This window comes from Pelodiscus sinensis, chromosome 3 (genome assembly GCF_052426305.1).
Source record: "Pelodiscus sinensis isolate ZL-2025 chromosome 3, ASM5242630v1, whole genome shotgun sequence".
Taxonomy (NCBI): Eukaryota; Metazoa; Chordata; order Testudines; family Trionychidae; genus Pelodiscus; species Pelodiscus sinensis.
Genome location: NC_143054.1, coordinates 100,534,473 through 100,561,435, shown reverse-complemented (window position 1 = coordinate 100,561,435; position 26,963 = coordinate 100,534,473). Strand labels below are relative to the sequence as shown.

Below are 26,963 nucleotides of genomic sequence, written 5' to 3'. Positions count from 1 at the left end.
AGGATCAGATCCAGAGGGCTTTTCAATTAATTCATAATGCATTAAAAGTGAAAACTGCCTAGCAACATTTAGCCCTCAAGATTTGGTGCAGTGTAGTATGTACTTCTCCTGAGTGTGGGGCAGTCCAGAAAGGACTGTGTTTTCAAAGCTGAATGGCTCTGTGCCACTCTCACAGCATGGCCACGTGGAATTCTCAGAATTCCTATGGCCCTATGGCACTTACTCACTATGAGACCTTGGGCAAGTCTCTTCTATGTATACTTCAACTGTCCCCTCTGTACACAGGAATAATAATAATCATCATCTGGTGATCTGATTTGAATTCTTAAACTGAAAGGCTGTCATGTGGGCAAATCAATAATTATTATGTTTCAGAATTTTAGACAGTTTATTCAGTTTCTGTGAAATCTAGGAAAGGCTCAGGAATATAGAAAATAATATGACAAACATTTAAAAATCAGTGGGTCAGATCCTGAGATTGTGCAAATCAACAAAGCTCCACTGACTTCTATATAAAACACGCTAACAAACAAACCACTTAAAGCTAAATAGAATCTTTCATTAGTTTAATGAAGCTGTGCATTTTTACAAACGCCTGAGGATCTGGATCAATATTCAGATGTAGAGCATCATGGTATTTTGATGCTGTATTATCTCACATATGGTGGTTGTAGTTCAGAAGAAGACATACCATTTTAAAATAATTAAGAGTTATCTGGGTGTACTAAATTGTCATTATAGTCCCCATATTTAGACTAGAGAATACCAATAAATACTTTCCAAGAAATCACTGTATTTTAGTTTTGCTGTACTATTTGCTTCTCATTTCTGTGGATGTGTCATTATGCCCAGCAAGCACTGTCCTGAAATGTGTTGTTACTATATGGAATCTATCTACAATAAAGGTTGCTATTACTTACTGGAGTTTCTTTAATGTGGATGATAAATACATTTCTTACCACAACTGTGAACATAAGAATGGCCGTACTGGGTCAGACCAAAGGTCCATCTAGCCCAGTATCCTGTCTACTGACAGTGGCCAGCACCAGGTGCCCCAGAGAGGGTGGACTGAAGACAATGATCAAGCGATTTGTCTCCTGCCATCCCTCTCCAGCCTCTGACAGACAGAGGCCAAGGACACCATTTTATCCCCTGGCTAATAGCCTTTTATGGACCTAACCTCCATGAAATTATCTAGCTTCTCTTTAAACTCTATTATAGTCCTAGCCTTCACAGCCTCCTCTGGCAAGGAGTTCCACAGGCTGACTATACGCTGTGTGAAGAAGAACTTTCTTTTATTAGTTTTAAACCTGCTCCCCATTAATTTCATTTGGTGTCCTCTAGTTCTTCTATTTAGGGAACTAAATAAATAACTTTTCTTATCGGCCCTCTCCACACCACTCATGATTATATAGACCTCTATCATATCCCTCCTCAGTCTCCTCTTTTCTAAACTGAAAAGTCCCAGTCTCTTTAACCTCTCCTCATATGGGACCCGTTCCAAACCCCTAATCATTTTAGTTGCCCTTTTCTGAACCCTTTCCAAGGCCAAAATATCTTTTTTGAGCTGAGGAGACCACGTCTGTACGCAGTATTCAAGATGTGGGCATACCATAGTTTTATACAGGGGCAGTAAGATATTCTGGGTCCTATTTTCTATCCCTTTCCTAATAATTCCTTGTATTAAGTAACTTTGGACTTACTTAATACAATGCGATCAACCCAACAGAGAGTGAGGTACAGCTGACAAGAAACCTAGTGCACGAATTGTTTGCCTTGTTATTCTAGAATGAGGACAGTAAGATCATTTATAAGTTTCCTCCCCCACCCTTTTTATTGGTTTTTTTTCTCGCTCCACTCAAGCTCATCTGAAGAAGTAGATTTTGCCAACAAAAGCTCATGATACTATATATAATTTTTGTTAGCATCTAAGGTGCCACAGGAATACTTGTGTGTTTTTTTTTTTTTAAGTTACAGACCAACATGGCTCTCTCTCTGAGAATTTATAAGTGATGTTCCACAAAAGACTGCAGCAACAAATATGAATTGTAGCTAAATAAGCCACTTACTTTATGACAGCCTGAAGCTTCTCACAGAGCACAGTGAGGACAGATACAACATCATCGCAAAGGGACTCTACTGTAGAACCTCCAAAAAAGACAAAGGTCAGTGGCATTATGTGCGTTTCGCTGGATTACCATCCCGCCCCCCACTTTCAGAGCTATCCCAGCTTCTGTGTCTTGGATCTGCAGTTCTCAGCTGTGGATTGCAGGCTGCCAGACTTAAAAAAAAGAATCAGCGGAATGGGAAGTTATTCTGAGGGAGGAAGTCACAAAATGAAAAAAAAAGTAGCATCCTTAACTTGGTGGATAACACTAATTTCTTAAAAGGACTATAAATAATTCATCAGGATTATTAAAATCATGGTGGCTTTTCCTATTGCTTATCACTGGGCTGCTCCTTCCAACCACGAGAAATCTATGTAGCCACTAAGGTGCCAGTCCTGCCTGGGGAACAGTGTGGACAGATCATAATTCCTGGGTGAAGTATCACTGGAATCAATGGGCCGCACATGGACCCAAGGATCCACTCCCACAGATCCAGTTGCAGAAGCCAGGCCTAATACAGATTTTAGCAATTAGACAATATAGTGGAGAAGCTAGGAAAAACATTAGAAAACTGATACTATCGACATGATGAAGGTTCATTTTTAGCAGAGCTGTCTGTCAGGACCTGCAAAAATATTGATGAAAGGAGGGACACCATTATCCACTAGTTAATATACCATGTCTGGCTCAATAGGTAAGAAATTGTATTTGTGATTTCAGACCCTGCTAATCTCTGAAAAACACTGTTCAAATTTTACAAGGGACCCCAATTCACTTTAACCCTGCCCACAGCGCTGAAGCCCTTTGGGTGCAGAGACAGCATATTATAGTCATTAGTTATTACTTTCTTGTATGGAACACCATTCACATGGTGCAGCTGAAGGTATCATTAAAACTGTTGCAAGCCAGGAAGATTTTGTAGACACTTTGCAGTTCTGAAGATAACCAGAACACTTATACAATGAGTGGGGTGAGACCAATGAGGTGTGAGCAATGGAAAATGAAAGGAGCAGTGTGACTCTGCAGAGGATGTAAACACTATGGCAACCAGGTGTCTTGGCAACAGTAGGCAAGAACAAGGAACGAGGAGAGAGAAGAGGAAAGAAAAATCACATTTTAAAGAGTTACCATAAAATTAAGAGTAATAGATACCTTGGCTCTTGAACTGCTGCATGGCTTCATGGTTCTCAGTTGTCTGCTGAGGGGAAAGAAATATGTTACAATGAGAATAGGTGGAAGGAAAGTGCTATATAATAAAGTACTCAGCTTCTAATTGGAAAAAGCCAGTCTGGGACTAGAGTCAGAAAAGAAAGTGTTAACATTACAACTTCCTTGTACGTTAGAAATACCTCTTTTTCTTTACTAATTTTGAGGGGGATTTTTTTCAAAAGCGTCTAAGTCCTATTTTCTAAAAGTGATTTATATTTAGGCATTTAAGACCAACTGAAAACCACTGGGACAGACTCCCAGGCATTTATGTAATTTTCGGAAATGGGTTTTAAGAACATGTCACCTTGCTGCTCTTGAACATTTTACTTTACTGCTGCTAACACTACAGAGGCCATAAACCCTCTTAGATCATCTAGTTCATTTCCCTGCCAGTGCAGGATAGTTCCCTGTGGCACATAAAGCACATGGAAGCACAATATCAACTCTCTTGTGTCTCATGTATCATCAAAAATTGTCAGACGCTAAGGACAGTTTGCAGAATCTCCATTATAGGTCAGAAAGTATGAGCAGAGGTAACAATTTAGATTTCAGAGCTGCCAGTTTGGGGGGAAAAAAAAACAACTTTTGACTTATAAACTGGGCACACTTTATCCAGAGAAAGTATAAATAAAAGGAACCCTACAACTAAAGTTTATGCCTATTTCTCAGATTAAGACTATACTTAAATTCTGTCTATTTTATTTTTTTAAAAAGGATCTCTATTTTATTGAACTGCTATAAGATTAAACCTCTACACAACTGACAGCTGCAAAATCCCCTAACATATCAAACAAACACATAAAGGCAAATAATTTCTTCATTAATATGCAAGAAAGTGCTCATAAGTGCAAGAAGCCAAAGTCATTTCAAATTTGCCCAGAGGTGCTCATAATTCCATCAAACAATATGCTGGAGTTAAGTGCAAACAACTCTTGTGGATTTTAATAGAACAATAAAGGCACTAAACAGAAACCAGTTACTTTTGCCAATAAGCCAGCAGGTGAAGAAGCGCTCTAGCCCAAATAATTTCATTTATTCAGATTCAAAAGGATTTGGCTTAGATTTTGTAAATAAACACACAATATAAAAGAGAAAAGGAAAACAAGGTCAAGATAATCTAACATCAGCATGAAGTCTATCTTGCAATTCAAAATGTAGAGTGTGTCTGCTGGAAGGGAAAAGCGGTGTCTGCTGAAAGATTTGTTAGGCATGAATATTGATGTAGCCCCAAAAGGATGCAGTTTAAAGAGGACTAATGCTGGAATGCTCAAATAATGCCAGAAGGCACAGCACCCAGTCACTCAATGCTGCAAGCAGAGACACAAAAAGGACACAGCCATGACATACTGAAGCATCTGTTGATGCTGGAAGACTTACCGTATTCTCTTGCTTTTGCCGTAACTGTAAAGTCAAGTCACTCAACATTTGGCTGAGGGTTGCCCGCACAGCGGTGTTAATACTCCGCTGGTGACAGCTAGATACATATGTCTCAATGCAAACCTGGTGAGGAAACAAGGAGCACATAGATATAAACTAAATTTAACTGCAGACCATCTCAGAAGGAAGTGAAGCTCTCTTTGATGTAGAAGGTCAGCCAGATTTACTAGCGCACAGAGTTAGAACATTTTTCAGCAATGCGAGTAGTTAATTAATATGATTTAAAAGCAGCATGCAGTTTGTCAGGTTTCTAAAGTGTTGTGTACATTGAGGTAGCAAAACTAAAATGGCAACCTCATAACCTCTCTCTTGTCAAACTAAGGTGCCCAGGCAGTGGCTTGTGCTGTGGATGTTGCTTTCAAATTTTAGTCCCATTGTTTTAATTCCAGTGATGTATTCATGACATCAAAGGAACCAAACGAATTCACAAGGACCATTTCTCTGGAATTCTTCCACTAGCACATAAGTGGTGGTATCCTCTCATATGAGGATCATAAAGGTTTTTATTTCTTTTCAGGTTATTTGCGTAAATTGTTATTTGTGTGGGGTTTTTGTAGGAGTAATACATTGGGGATTTTCAGACATCTTCTGCTACTATGATGCAAGTAGGTGTCTTGATTGTTCATTGTAAATCATGACTTTAATTTATGTTCATTGCAGTGTCCAATAACCTTTTAGTGCCCATAAATGGAAAAAAAAAATGTATCTGGCTATTTTTATTATAGTAAAAGTGACAGTGACTGCTATAGTTCACATTGCAATAGTTTCCATTCTAACTACATTTTCAGTTGTTTGTGGCTTTGGCAAACTTTCAGCTGTAGGGTTGAATTTTTTCCATGACTTAACTGTGCCCAAAGACAATATTTTGTAGGCAGTTGTGAAAATGCAGTGCAGTTGGAATGCCGGGGCTATGGCATTATGCCCACTGCAATGTCCTTTAAAAGTTTTCTTGTAGGAAGTGTTTATTTCCAGAAGAGTTGGTAAAGTACTGTGTTATCATTTTTGATATCTCAAGCCAGAGGCTGATGCATGAGCTAATTTAGTGCTTCCTGTAATTTATATCATGAGGTTGGGACCAAACTGTTTAACATACATTTATTAATACATTGTGATCCAGAGGAGCAATTCCACTGATGTTGGCATATGTTGCACTCTGTGATTCTACAGCTCTGCAGTTACTCATACAAGTTCAGCCAGCATGCATGCCCATGAGTTTGTAACACTACCTGTTGTACTATTCAGGGTGGGGCCTTTCAGATATGTCAGCATTTCTATCATAAAGTCACTCTGAAGGATAGTAACTCCTGTGTCAAGTCAACCTGGAAATGACTACATACACATGCACACGCGCAATGTAAAGACACACAAAATGTGTTAGGTGAGGGCTGGATTAACATTTTGCGGGCCTGGTGCCAAACATACTTCCGCCCCTTCCAAGTCTGGGCCCAGGATGGCAGCTGCAGTGCATACCCTGCACTGAATATCAGACATCTTTCATGATGATCACACACCTCTACCTGACTATATGTAGTGTCATACACAGTTTCCTTAGCTCCGTTTTTCCTCATTCAGTTGTTCATAGTGAGCAGAAAAAAATTCCACAGATTTATCTCCTTCATCCAGACATTCGACAGCAGGGTGGGCAGTAAAAAAGCAGCGACCTAACAGGGTTAGTCCCTGGTGGGGTACCACTGCTATATTGATCAGTGCCCTTTGCAGTTATCAGGCAGTCATAGCTCTCGTTGGCCATGGATCACCGTTCGCGGCCAATAGGAACAATGGGAAGAGGCGCCAACTACGATACCACTTCCTGATGCTCCTATTGGCCATGAATAGCAATCCAAGTTGCCAGGTGCCTGCAGAGGCACAGGTAAACACAGAAGTGAGGGCCTGGGTCAGCATTTGCCCACCCCTGTTTTATAGCCCTGTTTCCAGTACCATCCTATCACTGTAATGTGGTCCTGGTCTCAGCTCACTAAAATTCCACAGCCAGAAGATACCTGATCAAGTCTGACAAATGTAGGGTGAACAGCTGTCCTGTTTTTAAAGGGACATTCCCATTTTTAAGGCCTCCTGCAGGTGTCCTGACTTTCTTAAAAATTGACAATTTCTTCCATATTTCCTGTCTTCTCCCCCATCAGTACTTCTGGGTCCTGATGCTGGTCAAATCCCTGCTCATCAGCAGCCTGCCCACCAGCAGTGATTTACTTGGGGTTGGTCCTGCTTTGAGCAAGAGGTTGGACTAGATGACCTCCTGAGGTGTGTGCCAACCCTAATCTTCTATTATTGTCCTTTTTCACATTACAGAAATAAAAACAATTTATCTCATTTTAGATACTTCTATTTCCCCAACGAGGAAGCAGCCCAGGTTTGAAGATGAAAATTTAAAGGTGGTTAGCACATTATATGGACTAATCAATACTGATATGTACACCGTAACACAATCTGATCAGATTCCTTTCCTACTGAAACCAAGTAGTGCTTTGTCATTAACTTCTGTGGGAGAAGGTCAGGAGTAAAGGTAAAATGGAACTGCTGTTCATGTGTGTTACTTTTAATACAATAGAGAATAAGACCTGCTACCAGAATCCCTTTGAATTTTTAATCTCTGCTATTTTGTCAGACATATCCAGCAGAAGTGAAAGATGCTAATGCTTTTAGGATTTCTGCCTTGTGTCTAAGTTATGGGCACAATAAAGCATGGTTGAATTTCTTGGTTACAAACATAATATGCTTGATTAGTGTAAATTGTGAGCCAAAATACCACACACTAGAATAATCTGAACTACATACAGCTCTTACCCCATTCTCAACCCATTTCACTTGTTATATCCAGGTGTAGCATGATGAGAACAATATACATAGCACACAAGATATTTTGTGCCTCTTATGTGCTAGAGGCAAGATAAAGACAAAATATTTCATCTCAGGCTTGCATATGTTCTCATTTTAATAATACATTAAAGCTTGATAATGCTGAAAGCATTTAGATCAGATAATGGATGGAACCTACAGTTATCTTGGGCTTTGGGGCATCTGTGGACTTTGGGAGTGTTATATTTCCCAAGGTAAGTGGGGAATTTCACACAGCAGGAGCTTAATTAATAGATGTGTGAAGAAGTTTCCAAAGACACATGATGTCTCTCACTGCACAAACTGTCAGTGCAGATTAAAGTGTTCTATCTTAAAATGTGTAAAAAAAGATGCCACACAGATGTCAGTACTGTTATTTATATAGCATGCAGCACTTCATGACAGGAAAACCATATGAACAAAAACAAAATTTCTTCACTGAACAGTATACAGTACATTCAAATCCTGCCGTCAGACCTATGTGAACAGACCCCTGAACAGTGTGTCTCCTCATTGGCTTCAGCGGTGCTCTACACAGGAGTTAAGGATCTGCCAAAATAGACCCATTGCAGGACTGCGGCCTCAGGAAATACATATAAAATGCCTGAGTTTACTGGTAACATAATGACCCATCTTGCCAAGTCAGTGTGATTTCCTCTTTATGTTTCTCTGACAGTGCAAGAAAACCCTTACTCTTCTGCCATTTTCAAAAAGAGAAGATGGTGTACCTCACAAGAATTTCAGTGGACAAGCAATACGGGATCCTATCGACTACTTACAATTGTGCAATTTAGCACTTGCAAAGGCCAAACCATTGACTCGAAGTTTGTCTTCTGTGAGTGGGTAAATAGTAATTTTATTATCTAATTCAGCTGACTGAAGGAACTGTAGAAAGACTATATTTAAAAGCAGGCTGACTTTCTGGAAAAAGCCAGATCAATTCCCCCTTGTTTCTTCCCCTGCCCCTAGTGTGTTAATATGCACCACTATTGCCCTGCTGAGCTCCAGTCTCACAAGCCAAACATGATACCTTGTGAAATGTCATTGGTGGGGGTGCACCAGTAAAAATGCGAGCGCTCAGGGTACGGAAGAGGTGTGCAATGGTCACTTTGATCATTTCATGCATTTGGGGGCTTCCAGCTTTGTGACATGCAAAACACAGCTAAGAAAGCAAAACACAAAAGGTTAGGCCAAGCAGTGCAATGGACGAAACAAGACAAATCTCCCAAAACATGGTTGAGAATAGATACAAGAAGGCAAGAATAGATACAAGAAGGCAAACCAGTCACAAAGCATGAAATAACTCGTCATGCTGGGGTCTGACCACATTAAAAGTACTGTGTGTAGTTAGATATAGCCAGGCTGACTGTAGATTCAACACTAATAATATTTAAGCCATTTGTACAACCCTTTTCTTGGTCACAGTGCTTCACAAATCTCCTTACCCTTCACAGAACTCCAGTGAGGTTAATAAGGGAAAAAGAGGCTGAGCTTAAGGTTAAAATGCTAAGATGTATCCACTAATTTGGGGTGCATCCATTATGGATTGATTGGGCGATAAAAAGTGGCCAGGTTCTAGCTTGGCAGAAGACAATTCACATTGTAGGCGTACCCCCATTGGTAAGAAACAAGCCGAGACAGAAGAGCTGGCACTAGCACCAGCTAGCAGGGGCAATATCAGGGAGGGGAGGGGGCTTTCTGGAGAAGAAAGGACACTTAGCAGAATGCAACTATGTCAGTTCTCCACTGGAAGAAGTTTGAGCAGCTGATGCTAGAACCAGACCAGTGATGACTCAGTGATCCATACACATCCTCAAATGGCTACAATGCCAGCACTGGGAAAAGTTCAGACGGAGGGGAGTACTGTGTCCTCAGGTTTCAAATTTTAAGGCCTTTGTAATATCTATGGGCCAGAATCACAAAGTCCAAAGGTGTAAATAGTGCTCCTCTGTATAGGTATTCTAGCACACATTCCTAATGTAGACAGAGCTGATACTGGCAAGAGAGTGCTTTTGCTGGTATCGCGGATACCGATTTCCTGAACAAAATGTACTAACCCAGCAAAATAATTTTCTTTACCAGTATAGCTTCATCTACACTCAGGACTTTGCTAGTGTGCGTCTGTGTCATATTTTTTATTTAATTTATTTATATATTATATAAATATAAAATGCTGACAAAAGTTATTAGACATGACCTTTTGGATATGGCAGAGCCACTAAACAACGGCAGGGTCCAACACAACACGAAATAAACTGGTGTTGAGCAGGGTGTTTTAAAGAGAAAATACAGCCACGTGTCAGTTGCATATTATTATCTGAAAAGGCATAGTAGAAATAGAAACGGTGAGTTCAATAATGCACACAGCCTTGCAGATGTCCCCAGGGAACAAAACAGTGACAACTGATTTCCTGTGACAACTTCACTACCTGAAGCAGCTCAAAGGTTGAAATACTGGAGCTATTGCTTTCCCCCCCAAAATGTGCACTGTCTCTTACTGTACTTCTCTGTCTACTATTTATAGCTATATTGGGCTAGACTCACCTTCAACTTTCACTCACTTCAACTGTTCTCCACAGTGGAAAGTCTGCAAAAGAGAGGCTGCAGCAGTGGAAAGGAGCCATAAGTTTGCCTCTGTTTGGCAGACTGGAGCAACAGGGATTTAACACAGCCTGGGAAAGGGGGTGGCATGAACTGAGAAAGGGGGTGGCATGAACTGCTGACCCAGTACATCTTTGCTACAACCACGAGTAGAAAAATGAAGTTACTTCTCTTGAGTATGGATTTCCTAATATTACTCAAGAGAGGTGAAACCATGAGTTACACAGGTCACCCCCAAATGAATATTAGCCTGTATTCAGCACATGGCCTGTTTTTAGGACACAAGAGAATTTTAATATTTTGCATAGAAACTATTTTTGTAATCCATCTGCCTGTAAAGTCAGTTAGTGATGTTTTAGCAGCCACATTACCATAGTAAGGCAGTCAATTTTCTTACTTACCATGCTTTTTCCCCTTAAGTAGCAACAGGATGATGCAGGATCAACTTAATTCCCAGATTTATAAAATGTTATCACTATCAGGTAAAGCTAGGCACTTCTATTAGGTTTCCTTTTCCTCTTTTGCACCATGGAAAAACTGACATTTTTAATCACTCTCTCTCAGGCTTACTAATTTCACTTATAACTTCCCAAATTGTCTTTAAATAAGAGCTGAACACAGAATGAAAACTCCTTCTGTAATTATCAATTATGTTTATTATTATTATTATTATTTTATTAATTCCTCAATATTGAAAAGAATAGCTAACAAGTATAAAAACAGAGGGGCGTTGTGTCATGGAGTTTTCAAATATTTTCATACAAACCTTTTCATTGCTGTATTATACATTGATGTTAAGTGTGTATACATCTCCCTTAATCCCCATGCAGTGTAATTCCATATAATTTTATGCTTTATTACACACACCCCCACCCACCCCCCCAGCCCCTGCCGTGCAACAGGCTCATTGTTTCTGGCTACATGGGATACTCACTGCTTGAAACTCACTGTGCAGCTACATAGGCCACTTATCTGAAAACTTTCATTTATAAACAGATCAGTTCTTGGCAGGTGTGTTTTCCAGCTGACAAAGCCATTTACACAATTTAACCCAGACAAATATAATGAGGGCAAGGGATGATCAATTAATTGCAGTGGGACAACATAATAAATCTAGGGATGGAATGATTTTTTTTCTTGGATGCATCAAGAATAAGAGACACACTAATAATGCACATTATAGGTCAATCTCATCTCTGTTGTAACTGTTATTAACTTTGGTGGAGTTTGACCTGGGATGAATTTGGACCTTCACACTGTTGTAAAGTTGAAGGTGAACATTTTTTATTACTGCAGAAGGCAAAGCAAAACAAAAAAAACAGGCAAAGTTTTCAACACAGACAATACTGTACTACACAGTGGACACTAGGAGAAATTGCCAAGAGTAGAAAACGCATCTTCCACTACATGTCTACAGCTGTCAGCACTATGTGATTGCTAATCATGTTGACTGAATAAAACACAATAGTAACAAGGGTAATAGCAATCATAAAGAATGACTGCAATTGTTTTGAATAAGTCAATCCCTGTCTATGCATAGAAAGCACATTCTAGTTAGTGGCAAAAGGTCCAGGAAAACAAGCAATGTTAGTGGGGGCGGGGGGAGGAGAAGGATGGAGAACACTCACCTCAGCAATCTTTAGTACTGAACTTCCATTCAGGTCAAATGTGGGGGTGTACGTGATGCAGAGCAAAACCTTGAACACAGAAGGGGGAAAAGCACAAGAGCTTTAGTTTCATCCATCATTTCTAGATTGTGGTTGAGTTCTGATATTGTCTATTGTGTTAATTACTTTTTCTGCATCATATCCTTCAAGACACAATTCATTACATTTTCCACAGCAGCAACTACTGGGGTTGGGGAGGGCAATGAAGTTGCTGATTAGTTTCTGCTTGGAAAATTGTGATTCTTGACCAAAAAAGGCACCACAATCCCTGATGTTACGTTGCTCTATATGTACAGGTCTATCAGAGAGGAAATATGGTCCAATGGTTTGGATGTATTAAGCAAAAAGACTTGAGAAAGACAGGATCACTTCCCTGCTCTGCCACTGATTTCCTGTATCATCTTGGGAAAGTCACTTAGGTTTTCTGTGACTCAGGCAGGTTTCAGATGGGGCACTAGCAAAAATGTTGTTAGGATAAACACTTTAAAGACTGCAAAGCCTCAGATAATTATGGGAAGTGAGAAGCCATGCAATACATATTTAAAAAAAACTGAGCAATTTTTAAGAAGCCACTCCCTGAATTGGTATGGGTATAATAATTACCAAGCCAATACTTAAAAATGATTTATAATCAGTAACTATAATTAATCCACAAAACACCCTGTGGAGAAGGAAAATAGGAAAGAGAGAGTCTTGAAAGGACTGTCGAGGCTTAAAGGGAACCTTTTGTCTGACAATATTTTCATCTAATAATTATTTGTACTACACTAGTGAATAGAGGATTAAGACACCATTGTCCTAGGCAGTGTACCAACACCTAGAAAGAAACCTTGCTCTAAGCAGCCTAAATTTGCTCAAAATTATTTGTTCTTGCGTCAGCATTGTCCTTTAGCTTAAATAGCTCTCTCTCCTTGGTGTTTATCTCCCCCAGTGTATTTATTGTGGACTACAAATCTGGGAGAAAGATTCCTCCATGCATGGGATCTAAGGAAACTTGGCCACATGCATGATAAGTGGACACCTGGCTAACTAAAATCATGATGGACCATGGAGATTGCAGGACCAGAGTGTGCCGGACTAAAGAGGTTCAACCTGTATTAGTGCACTCTGCCGTCAGAAACATGATGGATCTTTAAAAATGACATGGGATATGACTCTAAACACCACCAGAGCACAGAAATGGACAAGTTTGATTTCATGCATTTATAATTTGCCTTACCGAGATACCCCATTTCAAAAAAAATCAGGAAGAGTACAGGAACTGAACCTTGTTAGCAATACATGTAAGTTAGGTGTAGCATATAACACAATAGTTGGTACTGTGTGATAAATACTATACATACATGTGGGAAGTTATGTTAACAGATATGCTCTTCCCACAACTGGGCTCATCCATATCAGATATTCCACAATACTTGTCAAAACAACTAACTTCAGTTTTGCAAAGTTTCCAATTTTCTAAAGCTATGAATGAATACTTTGCACGAAGTACAGTCAGGGAATCCTGTCATTGTTCATCAACACTTGGAATGTAGTATTCAGAATGAGATATGGCAAAGTATATGGAGGTATCTTTAAAGACCAATACCTGTAATACTAGTATCCAAAACAAAGGTAGGGAACGTGCATAACAATACATTAAGAAACTGGTGTGTACAGGTGAGTTGGATTTTAGTGACATGTAGAAAGTTTTGTAACTTGTAAAATCATACTAAAAATACCATACCATACTATTTTACCTGTATGTAAAATCATACTATAAATAGCTCAAATGCATATCTTTAAATTACCACCTTCTGTGTAAGGTGAACAAGATCAGAGAATTTGCATCCTGGAATGAGGGTATACCTTGTCTTTGGACACTACCTTTAGGAAAATGTGTTTATTTAGGCTCTTGTACATCCTTGAGAAGAGGATGCTCAAAACCAGGCAAATAGGAATTACTGAATTTCAAACAATATTATCTTTCTCAAACCCCTCAGCCTTTTAAAATATGAACTGAATGGTGTAGCTAAATGCCAGTGATCATTGCGGATGAGTGTTTTGCGGGGCCCAGGGCACGGGGCCTATTGAACCACAGGGCTCAGGGCAGCACAATTTTGCGCATTTGCCACGGCCACAGCCGACAGGTAGTAGTGTGTGCACGGGGCCTATTGAAGCGTGGGGCCTGGGGCAGCTGCCCTGCTCACTCTGCCCTATATTCACCGCTGCCAGCGATCCAGGAGAATGGAAAAAGACCGGAACAGAATAGTCTGGATTCTATTCTCAGCTTTTGGCGATTTGCTCTCTGATACAGTCTAAATCAATTAAATGTTCTGTGTCTTAGTTTTCCAATTTGTACAATAATATTTCCTCCCCTCACAGAAGTGTTGTAATTCTTAATGACTTTAAAGTGCCTTTAGATGATCAAATGCAAGTTGGTCAGTATCATTATTTCCTGAGGTTGTCAAGAAATACAACCCTCTCTGGGTACATTCATTCAGAGTGTTAACAGTATTATGTTTTACTTGATAGAAACATCTGAATTTGGGTGCTGCAACACATATCCACAACACTAAGTTGATAAATGAAGAAAGGATAAATGAAGAAAGGAGAGAAGAAAATGGTATGGTAAACATTCCCACAAAGCATTAAAGAAAATTATTAAAAACAGAACATTCAGAAGAGCTCAGATACTCCACCCAGATATGCCAGTTTCACTGATGGGTGAATTCTCTACCTGATTTGTTATGTCAAACATATTCCATAACTATTCAACACAGGACTCAGTGTACCTTTCACTTTAAGCCCCTTGTTCTGTTCATAGCTGGAGACAGGATGCGCTACAAGATGAATCACTATATTCCTGTCTCATACAGATGCAATTTTCACATGCATCAGCCCCCCAAACGGTGTGCAGGTGCATCAAATACCCACGCCTGAATACTAGGTCCACAATTTGCAAAATGCCATTGAACTTTTTAGAATACAAAGCCTAATGTATTCACTGATGTAAGATAAGGTCTTTTCCTTGGCACTAATGGCACATAACACTCCTTGTGTGCTTTGTGTGACATCTCTGTTCTTATATAGAAGCTCAGCTCAATACTGCTTTGTAAAAGATTTCATAGTTTATGGAATGTTTAATTGTAACAAGGATCTGTGAAACACACGGAAATATCTCCCAGAGTAATGTATTCTTATGAGGCTCTGCTTACGGAAATGATTCCTATTTGTTTGCCCTCATTTAAGTCTCTCTCCATCTTCTGTCCTTAAGTGGCTGCAATTTGAACAGGTAGGAAATGTGCTTACTTTTTCCTGTCAGAAGTGCCAGTGAGCCTAAAGGAGTAGGCAACTCACTCAGTTTCTGGTTTAGGGGTCAGATGCACAGTATAAGAAAAATTTCATCAGGTGCTTGCTGATGAAAAGGTGACAGTGACCGCATGTTTTGAAATAACAGGGAATTCAGGCAAAAGTAGATTTGGTTGCTAATAATTTGTAGGGGTTAGATTTACAACAGACCGAGAAAGCCATTCTCTCACACAGACTCTGGTCCCTACTGTCTTGTAAGGCCTCATCTCCCAACAAAAGCAATATAGTGAAGTTGCACCTCCCTTCTCTCAGTTACTGTGGTTCTAGTGATACCAGTGTAGAAGGGAAACACACTACGCTGGTATAAGGATTTAAAAACTGATGTAACTAGGTTTGTACTAGAGGTTTGACCTCCCTGGTCTGCAACCTTAGGACTTGACCGGTCTCAAATGAGGAATTTTGCTGGACCAGGAAAGGTCATTTCTGGGGACCCCTACCACCATCCCACCCCTTTCCACAAACCAGGGTCACACTGCTCACCTCCCAGCTGGCTTCCCTCTGCTGCCAGACCCTCAGCACAGGGCACCATGGCAGCCCCCGTCACTGCAAGCACAGCCCTAGTGCCAGGCTCCCTGCCCTGTGGGGCAGCCCCCCTGCTCTATGGGGTTCAGTTGTTTCACCTCACTGGGCAGCCTCATTTGGCAGCTTTGCTGGACAGCTCTGCTGCCTCCCGGCCTCACCAGACAGCTTTGATGCTGGGCAGCTCCTCTCCCTGGTTCCTTGCACTGCGGTCAGACAGGCCCGTGTTTGGGCTCCTGGCCCTGTGGGGAGCCTCGCTGCCTCCTAAGTTCCACCGTGCAGCTGCATGACTGGGTGGCAGCGGGGCTGCCAGGTTCCTGGTTGTGCTACCTGTTCTGGGTTTCCAGCTCCACCGCTGGGCAATTCCACTGCCTTCTGGTTTTGCAGGGCAGTTTGGCAAACAGAAATAATTTTAAAAAAGTAGGCTGAAATTCAATAAGGATAAATGCAAAATTCTAAAACTTAAGCATAATCAATTGCACAAAATACAAATGGGCTATGTTTGTTTAGGAAGGAGTATTGCAGAAAAAACCTGAGGGTTATAGTGGATCATAAACTAAATGTGAATCAACAGTATAATACTACTGCAAAAGAGCAACTATCATATTGGACTGTATTAGCAAGAGTGTTGTAATCGAGACAGGAGAAGTAATTTTTCCAGTCTACTCAGCACCAATAAAGTCTCAAATAAATTAATGTGTTCAGTTGCAGGCACCACACTTCAGGAAATTGGGGAAAGTCCAGAGAAGAACAAAAATGAACGGTCTAGAAAAAAAAAAAAAACCCCACACGGCCTATGAGGAAAGACTGAGAAAGTTTAGTCTGGAAAAGAGAAAACTGAGGGTAGTCATAGTAACAAATCTTCAAGTTGTTTTTATGGATGATAAATTGTCCTCTTTAACCACTGAGGACAAGACAAGAAATATTGGTCTTAAATTGCAGGAAGGGAGATTTAGATTAAACATCAGGCAAGCAAACCAACTAGCCACACAACCCAAAAAACAAAACCCGTCTTCCTAACTGTCAGAGTAGGTAATCTCTAGAACAAATTGCCCATGAGTTGTTGGCTCTTCATCACTGGAGATTTTTAAGAACAATTTAGATAGATTCTAGTTCATCCATAACAAGTGGCTATAATACTTACCCTTGCCTCCATCCAGGCAACTGGACTAGATGATTGAGACCCCTTCCAGTCCTATATTTCTACAGTTCTGTATACACCAGACCCAAGGTTGAAAACATGGTCTTTTGACTAATGCCCAGAACTACTCAGGAGTTCTGATTCTTTCCCCATCCCTGTTGCAGGCTTCTTTTGTGACTCTGACCAAGTCATAGATTACCTGCTGCTACTTTGTCCTAGCTGTCAAAAATGAGGATAAAAAGTTTCCTACCTGAGGCTTAGTTCTTGAATGTTTTTTGACAGTCATAGGCTATATCTACACTCGCGGCTTCTTGCGCACGTACGACCGTTCTTGCGCAAGAATCTGCAGAGCGTCCACACTGCCCGCTCTTGCACAAGTAAATTTACAGTACAGCATGGTAAGAGAGGGCTCCTTGCACAAGAGATATGCTCTTTTTTAACAGGTGTAAGCCCTCTTGCGCAGAAGCTCTTGCGCAAGAGGGCAGTGTAGACAGGCAACATGAATTTCATGCACAAGAAAGCCCCATGGCTAAAAATGGCCATCAGAGCTTTCTTGTGCAAGAGAGCGTCCACACTGCTATGGGTGCCCTTGCGCAAAAGCACAGCTCGCACATGGCAGTGTGGACATTTTCTTGCGCAAGACTTCTTGCACAAGAACACGTGCGCAAGAAGCCGCCAGTGTAGACATAGCCATAAAGGGAAGGTGCAAATTATTAGTGCATTATAAATGATTATGTAGAGCTACTAAACACATGGCAGCTGCTAAGATACTTATCTCCAGCCACAGACTAACTATGTTAAATATAGGCAGATTCCGTTCTGAAAAGAAATAATATGCATTTCACTGGACTATGACATTTTACCTTGTTTTACACTTTCACAGACATTTGTTGCCAGACTACCATGCAATTTCTAGTGGCATCTTTTGTAGCATAAGTCATTCTTCCCTAGTACATCAAGGTGCACATTAGAAAGGAGACTTTACTATATAAAGTGCAATGAGGAGAGAAGCTAGAGTGAAGGGGCTTTAGAATGTTCAGAAAGTCTGAAAAGAAACTATCTTGGAAAGAAGGAATATTGTTACTTTGGTGATACCTGCAAAGTCAAACAGGTTCCCTTATCTTGTAAATGTTCTGATCAAAACGGATTTCTATCAGTAGGGGGCCCATAATGAAAGTTGTTCATTTTAATTACTGGTGGAGTCCTGCCCATCATAGAAGAATTATCTTCTTTCTCCCCAGAGGCCCAGGATACAAGTGGTATTACAAGGCAATGTCAAACTGCACGCACAGATGGGTTTTCACAATGGACAAAAGGAAAAAAAAATAATTGCTTTTTGTGCTACACCGAAAGTCACTTTTCTCAGAATGACTAACTGTATAAAAAGAGGGTCACTTTAATTGGAATGGCAATTTCTATTCTACAGTACATTGCCAACAGAGTGGAAGAACGTAAGCATTACCCCCCCCCCCCCCCATTTTACAGATGGGAAAAGTGAGTGAGAGGGGGTAAAAATTCCAAAGTCAAATGAGTCCAATGAGACCTAAGTGCTTTTGCAAATGTTACCCAGAGAGATCAAGTGGCTTGCTCAATGTCCCACAGGAATGTCTGTGGCAGTTAGACCAGATTTTCTGAGTACCAGTCCAATGCCACATCCACAAGATCAATTACATCCTGCGGTATTAAATTTAATTAAATTATTTATTTTGGGGTGAGGGGGTTAGGGAGGCATACAGACTGGTTTTCTGTTATGCTAGGATCTGAATACCTGCCAATGAACGCAAATTTTTCTGCAAAGAAATATAACCAGGAAACATCTTGGTAGCTGATGGGCTGTTAGCCTGATCATACAGGTTTTACTGGCCTTGCAAGGAAAACAAGGGCAAAAGAAATGAAGTGCGTTAAAGTCTTTAAATGGACTTTAATGCACTACAGACTTTACTGTCTGCAGTGGTTTGAAGGGTGCAAACACACCCGCTCATAGTCCCCCAAGTTGCCCCAGCCTCCCTCACCTGTGGGCAGCGCACTGCCCAAGTCTCCCTCCCCCATGCTCCAACTGGCTGAGGGAAGGCTAATTCCCCCCCTCTCCTCCAGGAGCAGTGCCTGGGGGTGGGGATGGGCTACCATGGCCCAGCCAGGTAGGGGCTGATTCTGTCCCCACCCCTCCCAGCCAGCCAGGGAAACAGGCTACCAGTCTGCTTTGTGATCCACTGGTGAACCACTTGCGATAGATTGTCGTCAATGTCTTGGGCACCCCAGATATAGGTTATAATTGGGCCCTGCTGGGCGTCCCACAGGTGTCCGGCGATTAGCGCTGCTTCGTAGAAGATTGTTCTTTTCATTGCCAAGATGGCTACCAGTTAGGATGCCAATATAAAGCAACAGTAGACCAACTCATGAAACATGTGTGTTTGCTTTCTGTCGCTGACAGTTTATTTTTAAACAGCTGTATACAGGCAATTTCACGGTAACTGGGCTGATTACTTGTATTATTATTATTCAAGTTTAAATTACTATTTATTTTTGAAACTGGTTTTTAAGCACAACTGGAATATTACTGGAAAATAAGGGACCATTTTAAATTTAAATGAAAATTATTTAAAAATAAAGCCCTTTATAGAAGTTTTATTTCAGTCGTGCCCTTTTTTATTCAAAACAGATTTAAATATTGCTATGGGGAGAAAAGAGCAGCAGGAAATGTATAAGTTGCAGTCCACACTTTCAAAAAAACCCCAAACAAAACACCCCTCTCCCCACAGAAATTCCTGCGTATGGGCCTGAATCCTGTCTCATTGTATGTAGCATGGCATGGGAAGGATGAAGACAGTGGCTTCCCATGAATTAGAAGCACTGTGAAAGGCTCAGCTATCAGTGGGAATTGGTGCATTCATTACCCAGAACACCAAAGACAAAGACTCAGATCTAGTACAGATTAAGCTCACAAATTATAAATGATGACATGTTGAATGTTCCCAGAAGAACATGCTCATTAATTCACTTGACTAAAAGCTACTGCTGAAAACTATTTCAGCATGAAACTTCTACTTATGCAACATAGGGGCAAGAGGGAAGGAAATGATATCAGTCACTCAACAGATATTTTACAAGTTTTTTTAAATGGCTCTGGCAGTGGCTTTTGTTTTCAAAATGATAATACAGTACTCTAATGTAGGAAGGATTATAGAGAGCTGTCTGGCAAAGTCAGGATGAGATCTTCTGCTTCACCAGCCATGTCAATATGTGTGTACATAATGTTCCTTTATAAATTAAATTATATAGTTAAATCACAAGCAAAGCCATAGCAAATTATAAGAAAAACAGTAAGTCAGATAAATGAATTCCATTACCAAATGGAGAGAAAAAAAAGCCAGACACTGCTACTACTTCACATGTTGAGCAGTACTCCATGGGTGGTTCCACTAAGTAAGGGTATCCAGGAAACTATTCATGGCATTAGGTATGATTCAGCATGATTAGAATTTGGCCATAAGGGCAACAGAAGAGATATGAAGAGACAAAAAGACAAATCACAGCTAGAAATAGGCTTTTTTTAAAAATAAAAAAGATGGGATGATGGGTGATTAAGAGAGTAGTAAAATCAACCAGGAAGAAGAAAAAAGGGGAAAAGCAAAAAGTAATAGCTAGTGACAAATTGCACAAAACATAGCAAACAAAGGGTAAATTTTAAACACATAAAAGACCAAAGAAACCAATGAGCTACTTTACATTGAGAGGACATAACAGTCTATATTCCTTAAGGGATCATATTTGAGAGAAACAACAAGCAATTTGTTTCCTCCTGTTTTTAATGCTACTGAATTTTGTAGATTTAAAAAAGCAATTAGTATAATAAAAAGATTTTGCAGGAGACAAAGAAAAGACAGAATAAGGAAAGGCAAGCAGGCAGACTAAAATGGCCAAAACATTAAAAACATATTAAATTTGGATGTTTCTCTGACATTAGATAGCGGTATTCCTGGTGTATCCAGATCATTAACAACACACACAATAAATGTCACTAATACTAATGTCAGTGAACCTTTCCAAAATATCCTAACAGTTCTCTGGGTAAATGTTAGAAAGATATCTACTTTTTCTATTGTGTTCACAAACAAAAATAAAGTTGGATCCAGAGAATATACTGAAGTACAGTAATTGGAGGGAAAAAAAAGTCATCTCTCTCTCTATCAAAAGGTAAGTCATTTGCAATCACACCTGTGAAAATGTGCCAATGTATCTTTATATGGCCCACATGTGCGTGTGACACAATATAGCCTGCTCTGTCCTGTTTCGAGGCCATAATACCTTGTATATGTCAAACAGTAACAATTCTGCTAAAGAGGAGACATCACTGAGGGTATTAGAATGAGCACAGGGATATGGTCAGCTGGCAAAACTTAGGGTACCTGAAAGCTTCTCTATGTCATGCATTTTGACAGAATTGGTGCCAAGTAGCCATACTATACCAAGCCCATAAAACCACAGGTCAGACCAAGAGAACTTTCAGAGTGGAAAAGATTATGGAGGGGTGAAATAGCTTTAGACAGAACCTCTGCTATGATGTTATATTTTGGACTGTTTGGTAATACAAGGCTGAGATAGAGATTTTATTTGCTTAGAAATCAGAAAATTAAAAACAAATCTTCTCAGAGCAACTATGTTGATATTTTAATATGGTATAGGTTTTTTATTTTTAATGTGTTAATTATGGGAGAAGCACACAGGAATACTTATAGTTAAAGAGAGACCTTAGGAAATGCTAAAATCTAAGGGTCATTGTGAGGGATGGAGAAAAGATGGCCCAGCATTTCAGGGCTTAAAGAAAGCCTCTGGATCCAGCTGCTGATAAAACAGGCAAGGCTAGCCAACCCCAGGCCTGAATGGGGAAGAAAAGGAAGGAGCCTGGCTCAGTTTCGGGCAGATTATCAAGGACACAAGAACTTGGTTTGATGATCTGAGGACTCAGCTCAGCAGCCATAGACTCAGACTTTAAGGTCAGAAGGGACCATTTTGATCATCTAGTCTGACCCCCTGCACAATGCAGACCACAGAATCTCACCCACCCACTGCTAGAATAATCCTCTCACCTATCTCTCAGATATTGAAGTCCTTGAAACAATGGTTCAAAGACCCCAAGATGCAGAGAATCCTCCTGCTAGTGACCGGTGCCCCATGCTACAGAGGAAGGCGAAAAACCTCCAGGGCCTCTGCCAATCTATCCTGGAGGAAAATTCCTTTCTGACCCCAAATATGGCGATCAGCTAAACCCTGAGCATGTGGGCAAGTTTTTATTATTATTATTATTATTAATGGAGATTGCCCATCTCCTAGAACTGGAAGGGACCTTGAAAGGTCATGGAGTCCAGTCCCCTGCCTTCATAGCAGGACCAAGTACCACCCCTGACAAATTTTTGCCCTAAATGGCCTCCTCAAGGATTGAACTCACAGCCCTGGGTTTAGCAGGCCAATGCTCAAACCACTGAGCTATCTCACTGCCATGGCAGTGAGAAATTCCTCCCCTTTGGTAAAAAAGGAGGGGAACTCCAGAAACCTCAACTAATGAAAATCTGGACTCCTGTGTCTATGCCCCAAATTTAAAGGACTTGAGCAGTCTTGGGGGAGCCAGGATCAAAGGGAAGAAAGCAGGGGGTAAGTCTTCCCACCTTTTGGCCCCTCCTATTCAACAATCTAGCAATAGGCTACCCAGCCTCTGGGAACCCAACCACAGTTATCATCAACAGCTTAGGACTTTCATGTTCTCCATTTTGAGACAAAATATGAAAGTTTGCTCTTGGACCAGGGAGTTATTTTATAACTTAGACTGTTCAAAACAGTCCTACCGCTTTCCATGACTGATGAGAGTGAAAAAAAATACATTTTTACCATCAAACTTTCTGTAATTTTTTACAGCTCGATGTAGAAACGTGAAATGTTGCTTAGGTTGCGGACGTATTTTTCAGTGGTTTGAGAAAACTTGGGTAGTGATCTGTGAAAATTAAAAGGCTTTAAAATAGGATTTTTGTGCCCACACAGTGACCTAATTCAATCTCTTAATGGTTTACCAATGTTCTCCTGCTTCTATGACAACATGTGTGGGTTATGAAAATCTGTAGCAAGTTCTGCCTCCACCCACACTGTATTTGAGAGTTTTTATGAAGGGATACAGGGCTCAAAGCCCTCCCTTCATCCATGGGCCATAGAAAGATATGTATCAAACAAGGCAAGGGAGGCTGACTCACTGCATGGTATTATTCTAACATGGGATTTTACACCATACATCACCATGCCATCTAGTATATTGCACACAGCATTTTACTGTTAGTTAACCTAATAGACAAGCATGCTAGAACATCTTTGTTTCTTCATTTTTCTCTTTAAAGATTGTCAATTTCCATGCACAAAAACCTATGTTCTAAGAACACGAGATCTGAAAAGTAAAGCAGTCAAAAATTAGGAACTGATAAAGTTCAAACTGTCTGTGCAATCTTAACAATATCATCTATTACAGTTGATCACATGCTATTTTACCCAGAAGACTTCCCTCATTTATTTTGTACACTGGACCAAACCACCCCCCCCCCCCCCCGCCCCAGGCAGTGTTGGGTACTTTCTTATCTCATTCACTCTTAGGAACTGTATGGTATAGACATAAAAAGGGTCTGCTGAAAAAGAAAAATGGTGGTATGTGGGTAATGCTTAGGACTGAGATCAGGTAATTTGACGAAACCACAGAACAATGTAGACACCTCATTCCGAGAGCCATCACTCTGGTGTAGTGAAGGAGCAGGGATCATGTTGAAAAAAAAAAAATAGCAGGCCAGTTCCTGTCTCCCTGCATTGTTCCCTCTGCACTGCTCTGGAGAGTCGTCCTAACAAGTAGAGGACAGAAAATTGGTACCTGCATTTGCAAAAATGAGCCACGGATATCCACATTTGTGGATGCAGATACTGGTGGGTATAAAGTGGATATCTGAAGATTTGCTGGGCTTTACTAACAAAGTAGCTGGAGTCTCCTTCTCTTCTGCTGCCCCCGTTTTTGGACCCAGCACTAGCCCTGCCCAGACCTTCCCACATGAAGGATCCCTCCCCTCGGTGGCAAAAGGGTACTTGAGGAATGGGGGAGAGGGACAGAAAGGGGAGGGGACACAGAATGGATCCTGGGTTTTGGAAAAAGGGGCACAGGGAATGGGGGATTTTCTTCTTCCCATACCCCCTTATTGCTCAGTAGCCAGCCCTGCTGCATCCCTCTTGTGTGCCATGTACTGCTCCCTCAGTTTCCTGCCCCAGGCGTAGCTCAACCCAGACCTTACCCCTTAAGCACACCTCACCCAGAGCTAATGCTGGGGCTGGAGACCAGGGCAGTAGTGCATGGTGCTGGCAGAAGCTCCTGCGGCTGGGCTGATGGGACACCTAGCCAGGATCAGGAATCCCAGCTTGTGGATTTGGGGGGGGCTCCAGTCCCAATTTGGGTGGGCCTGGATGAAAAGTGGGCAAGATGTAGATATATCCCTGATGGAAGATACAGATCTGTAGCTACCTCATCCATCTGTTACAGGTGATCAATGGCATCATCTCAAGCATCGGCAGTTCTGAACAGAGTAAGCATTTCAGGCTGCAAGCACACATAGATGGGAAGGCTCATTCTTCTCTGCAAATGCCTCATAAAAACACTGATGGGCCTACACTTGCATTGAACCGGACATTTAAAATGCCATGCTGGGTCAGTAGTGAATTCATTTTGGAGTTGTGGCAACCACTCTTTGTACCTAACTTCTAGAGATTCTGAGCCAATAACATGAAATGCTTATTTTGCTCTTTTGTAGCTTTGCTGGTTTGAGGAGGCTCATAAGGGATAGAAAATGTGTCAACTAGAAGTAACCCAGGGGCTGTAATTTAATTGGCTCCATACCCCCAAACTGGGACTGTAAAACTGATTAAGTTGATTTTCTTGCCAGATGCTGCCCATTTCCTCGTAGTAGGTGTTTTGGATATGAGGGGAAAAAAATGCTTCATGTCCTTGGGTTGCCATGTTTTCATCTGTGGAACCATTGGGCTCTGCACAGAAAATGCCAGTGGGAGCCTTTAGTGCCTTTCTGCTCTGCTCAGACTCACTGCTGCATGACCGTACAAGCAACTTCATAGAGCTAGAAAAAAGCCATTCTAATGAGGGTGGTTTAGCCTTGAAAGTTAAATCTTAGCAAAATACTGCTCTGAATTAGCCACTCTGAGGTCAGCCCTGCTGGGATCATCACAATGGATTGCAGGGTGTTGTAGCCTGAATCCCTGTTCAGGAGAGAGAAGGTTGTGGGCCCAACCTAGGCAGAGGTGAATGCTAGCAGCTGGACACCTAAGGAGACGTGCCTTGACCAGAACACAGAAGGCATCAGAATGTGATTTCGTGTTTTGTCAATAATGCATGTCGATTTCAGTCAGTTGGCTAGTAAACAACTTAACTGGGGGGGGAGGGAGGGGAGATGTGACCAGATGTGTCACATGTGCCTTTATACGACTCCCATCACTAGGATATCCACTGAATTGTCACACAATTTCTTTCCACCCACCTCTCTACTTCCACTCCCTCAAAATTAGTTCTGTGAAATGTAACTATTTTTTGCATGAAATACAAATATCACATTTGTCTTTCATATTTCAAATCTCTCAAATTTAGCTGTTCGAGAGAGTAAAAATTATTGAAATAAAACCCAAAAAAGGATAAAAAAAAGTGACATTTAAGAGGAGCCTTAGCTACAAATTGGCGGCATAGATCAACAATTGCTTCCTAGTCTGTATGTTCAGAACATTTTTCACCCCTCATGCATCTCTGTTTACCAATTATCATTTTTATGGTTCCTGCAATGAATTCCTGTTTTTATGGACAGTGAAATGATTCTTAGTCCTACAATAAACCTAGTCATTACATGTATAATGACTCAAAGAGACAACATAAAAAGTAATGCAGCTTATATACGGTTCTAAAACATGTCTGTTTCAGTCCAACCTCTTCCTCAATTTGATTATGCTGTGCAAGGAGAAGCACAGTAGCTACTAAGGTTACTCCATTAAATGTAACAAACCGTACGCATCAGAGACAGAGAGAAGTATTCCATACACACTGACCCTTAAATACCCACAAATAAGCAGGCTAATCATTATCCTTTTGATGTCCTACTATTTTAATGAGCTGCTTCAATTGAGCTAATTAAATGAGTTAATTTTTTTATCCGTAAAATGCAGAATTTAATTCAGAGAAAGAGCTGAAGTTACACTACACTACAATGACTTCATTCATGCTCTCTCCATATTTCCACATCAACCAACAAATTTGATAAGTCAAAATGGCTAGCTACCAGCTCTTAAACCTAGAACTGGTGAAAAGTACCCAGTTTCTCACCCACACAATTTTCCATTGAAAAACCGAAAATCCCCAAACCCACACATTTTTAAAATTTTCTGATGGGGGAAAAAAAAAATCAAAGTTTTAAAGAAAGCAAATACGCCTCAAAGTTTTTTTTAGGCAACTCCCCCAATTCTTCATTAAAAATCTTTTAATAGAAAATCTTTTGCAAAACTCTCCCTGGGTTCTGCTTCCCACTCCACCATCAATTCCGAAGATTTTGTAGCTAGAAATAAACTGCAAATCTTGTTTGATAGCTAAGGCAGAATAGAATACAACTTAGGGTGAATCGGATCTGCACTACTGACAGGAATATTAACCAGATTTTGGCCTTGATTCTACAACAGGATATCTGAGCAAAGCCCCTATGAATTCGGCAGTGGCCATTATTTTGGAATAATAATGCGAGCCTCTACACAGCAATTCCATTATTTCAAAATAACAGGTGGCTTATTCCGAAATCTGTAAAAGTAATTCCACGAGGAATAACGCCTATTCTGAAATAGCTATTTTGGAATAGCAGTAGTGTGGATGCTCTACTGCTGCCATTTCAAACTAGCTCTTCCCCAGGGCCATTCAAAGTAATTACTCCCCAGTGCCTCCTGGGGCTCTAAATTGAGATACCACGTCCACATTAGGGAAGCCTGCCTCCGACTAATTTTGAGGCTTCCCTGTGGTGCAGA

General features: G+C 40.7%; 1 protein-coding gene across 9 annotated transcripts in view; it reads right to left on the bottom strand.

The window, feature by feature from the left end:
- Positions 1-26,963, bottom strand: part of ARFGEF3 (ARFGEF family member 3) — a 139,981-nt gene that overhangs the window by 79,338 nt on the left and 33,680 nt on the right. For 5 of the 9 annotated variants that reach the window (XM_075924277.2, XM_075924267.2, XM_075924272.2 and 2 more), the window contains exons 5-8: positions 11,837-11,905; positions 4,695-4,817; positions 3,261-3,306; positions 2,070-2,148 (exon numbers count right to left, since the gene is read on the bottom strand). In XM_075924277.2, the coding sequence (XP_075780392.2) occupies positions 2,070-2,148; positions 3,261-3,306; positions 4,695-4,817; positions 11,837-11,905 (317 nt within the window). Of the gene's footprint in view, positions 1-2,069; positions 2,149-3,260; positions 3,307-4,694; positions 4,818-8,637; positions 8,770-11,836; positions 11,906-26,963 lie in introns of all 9 variants that reach the window. The other 4 variants (XM_075924268.2, XM_075924270.2, XM_075924274.2 and 1 more) reach the window with 2 other exon arrangements.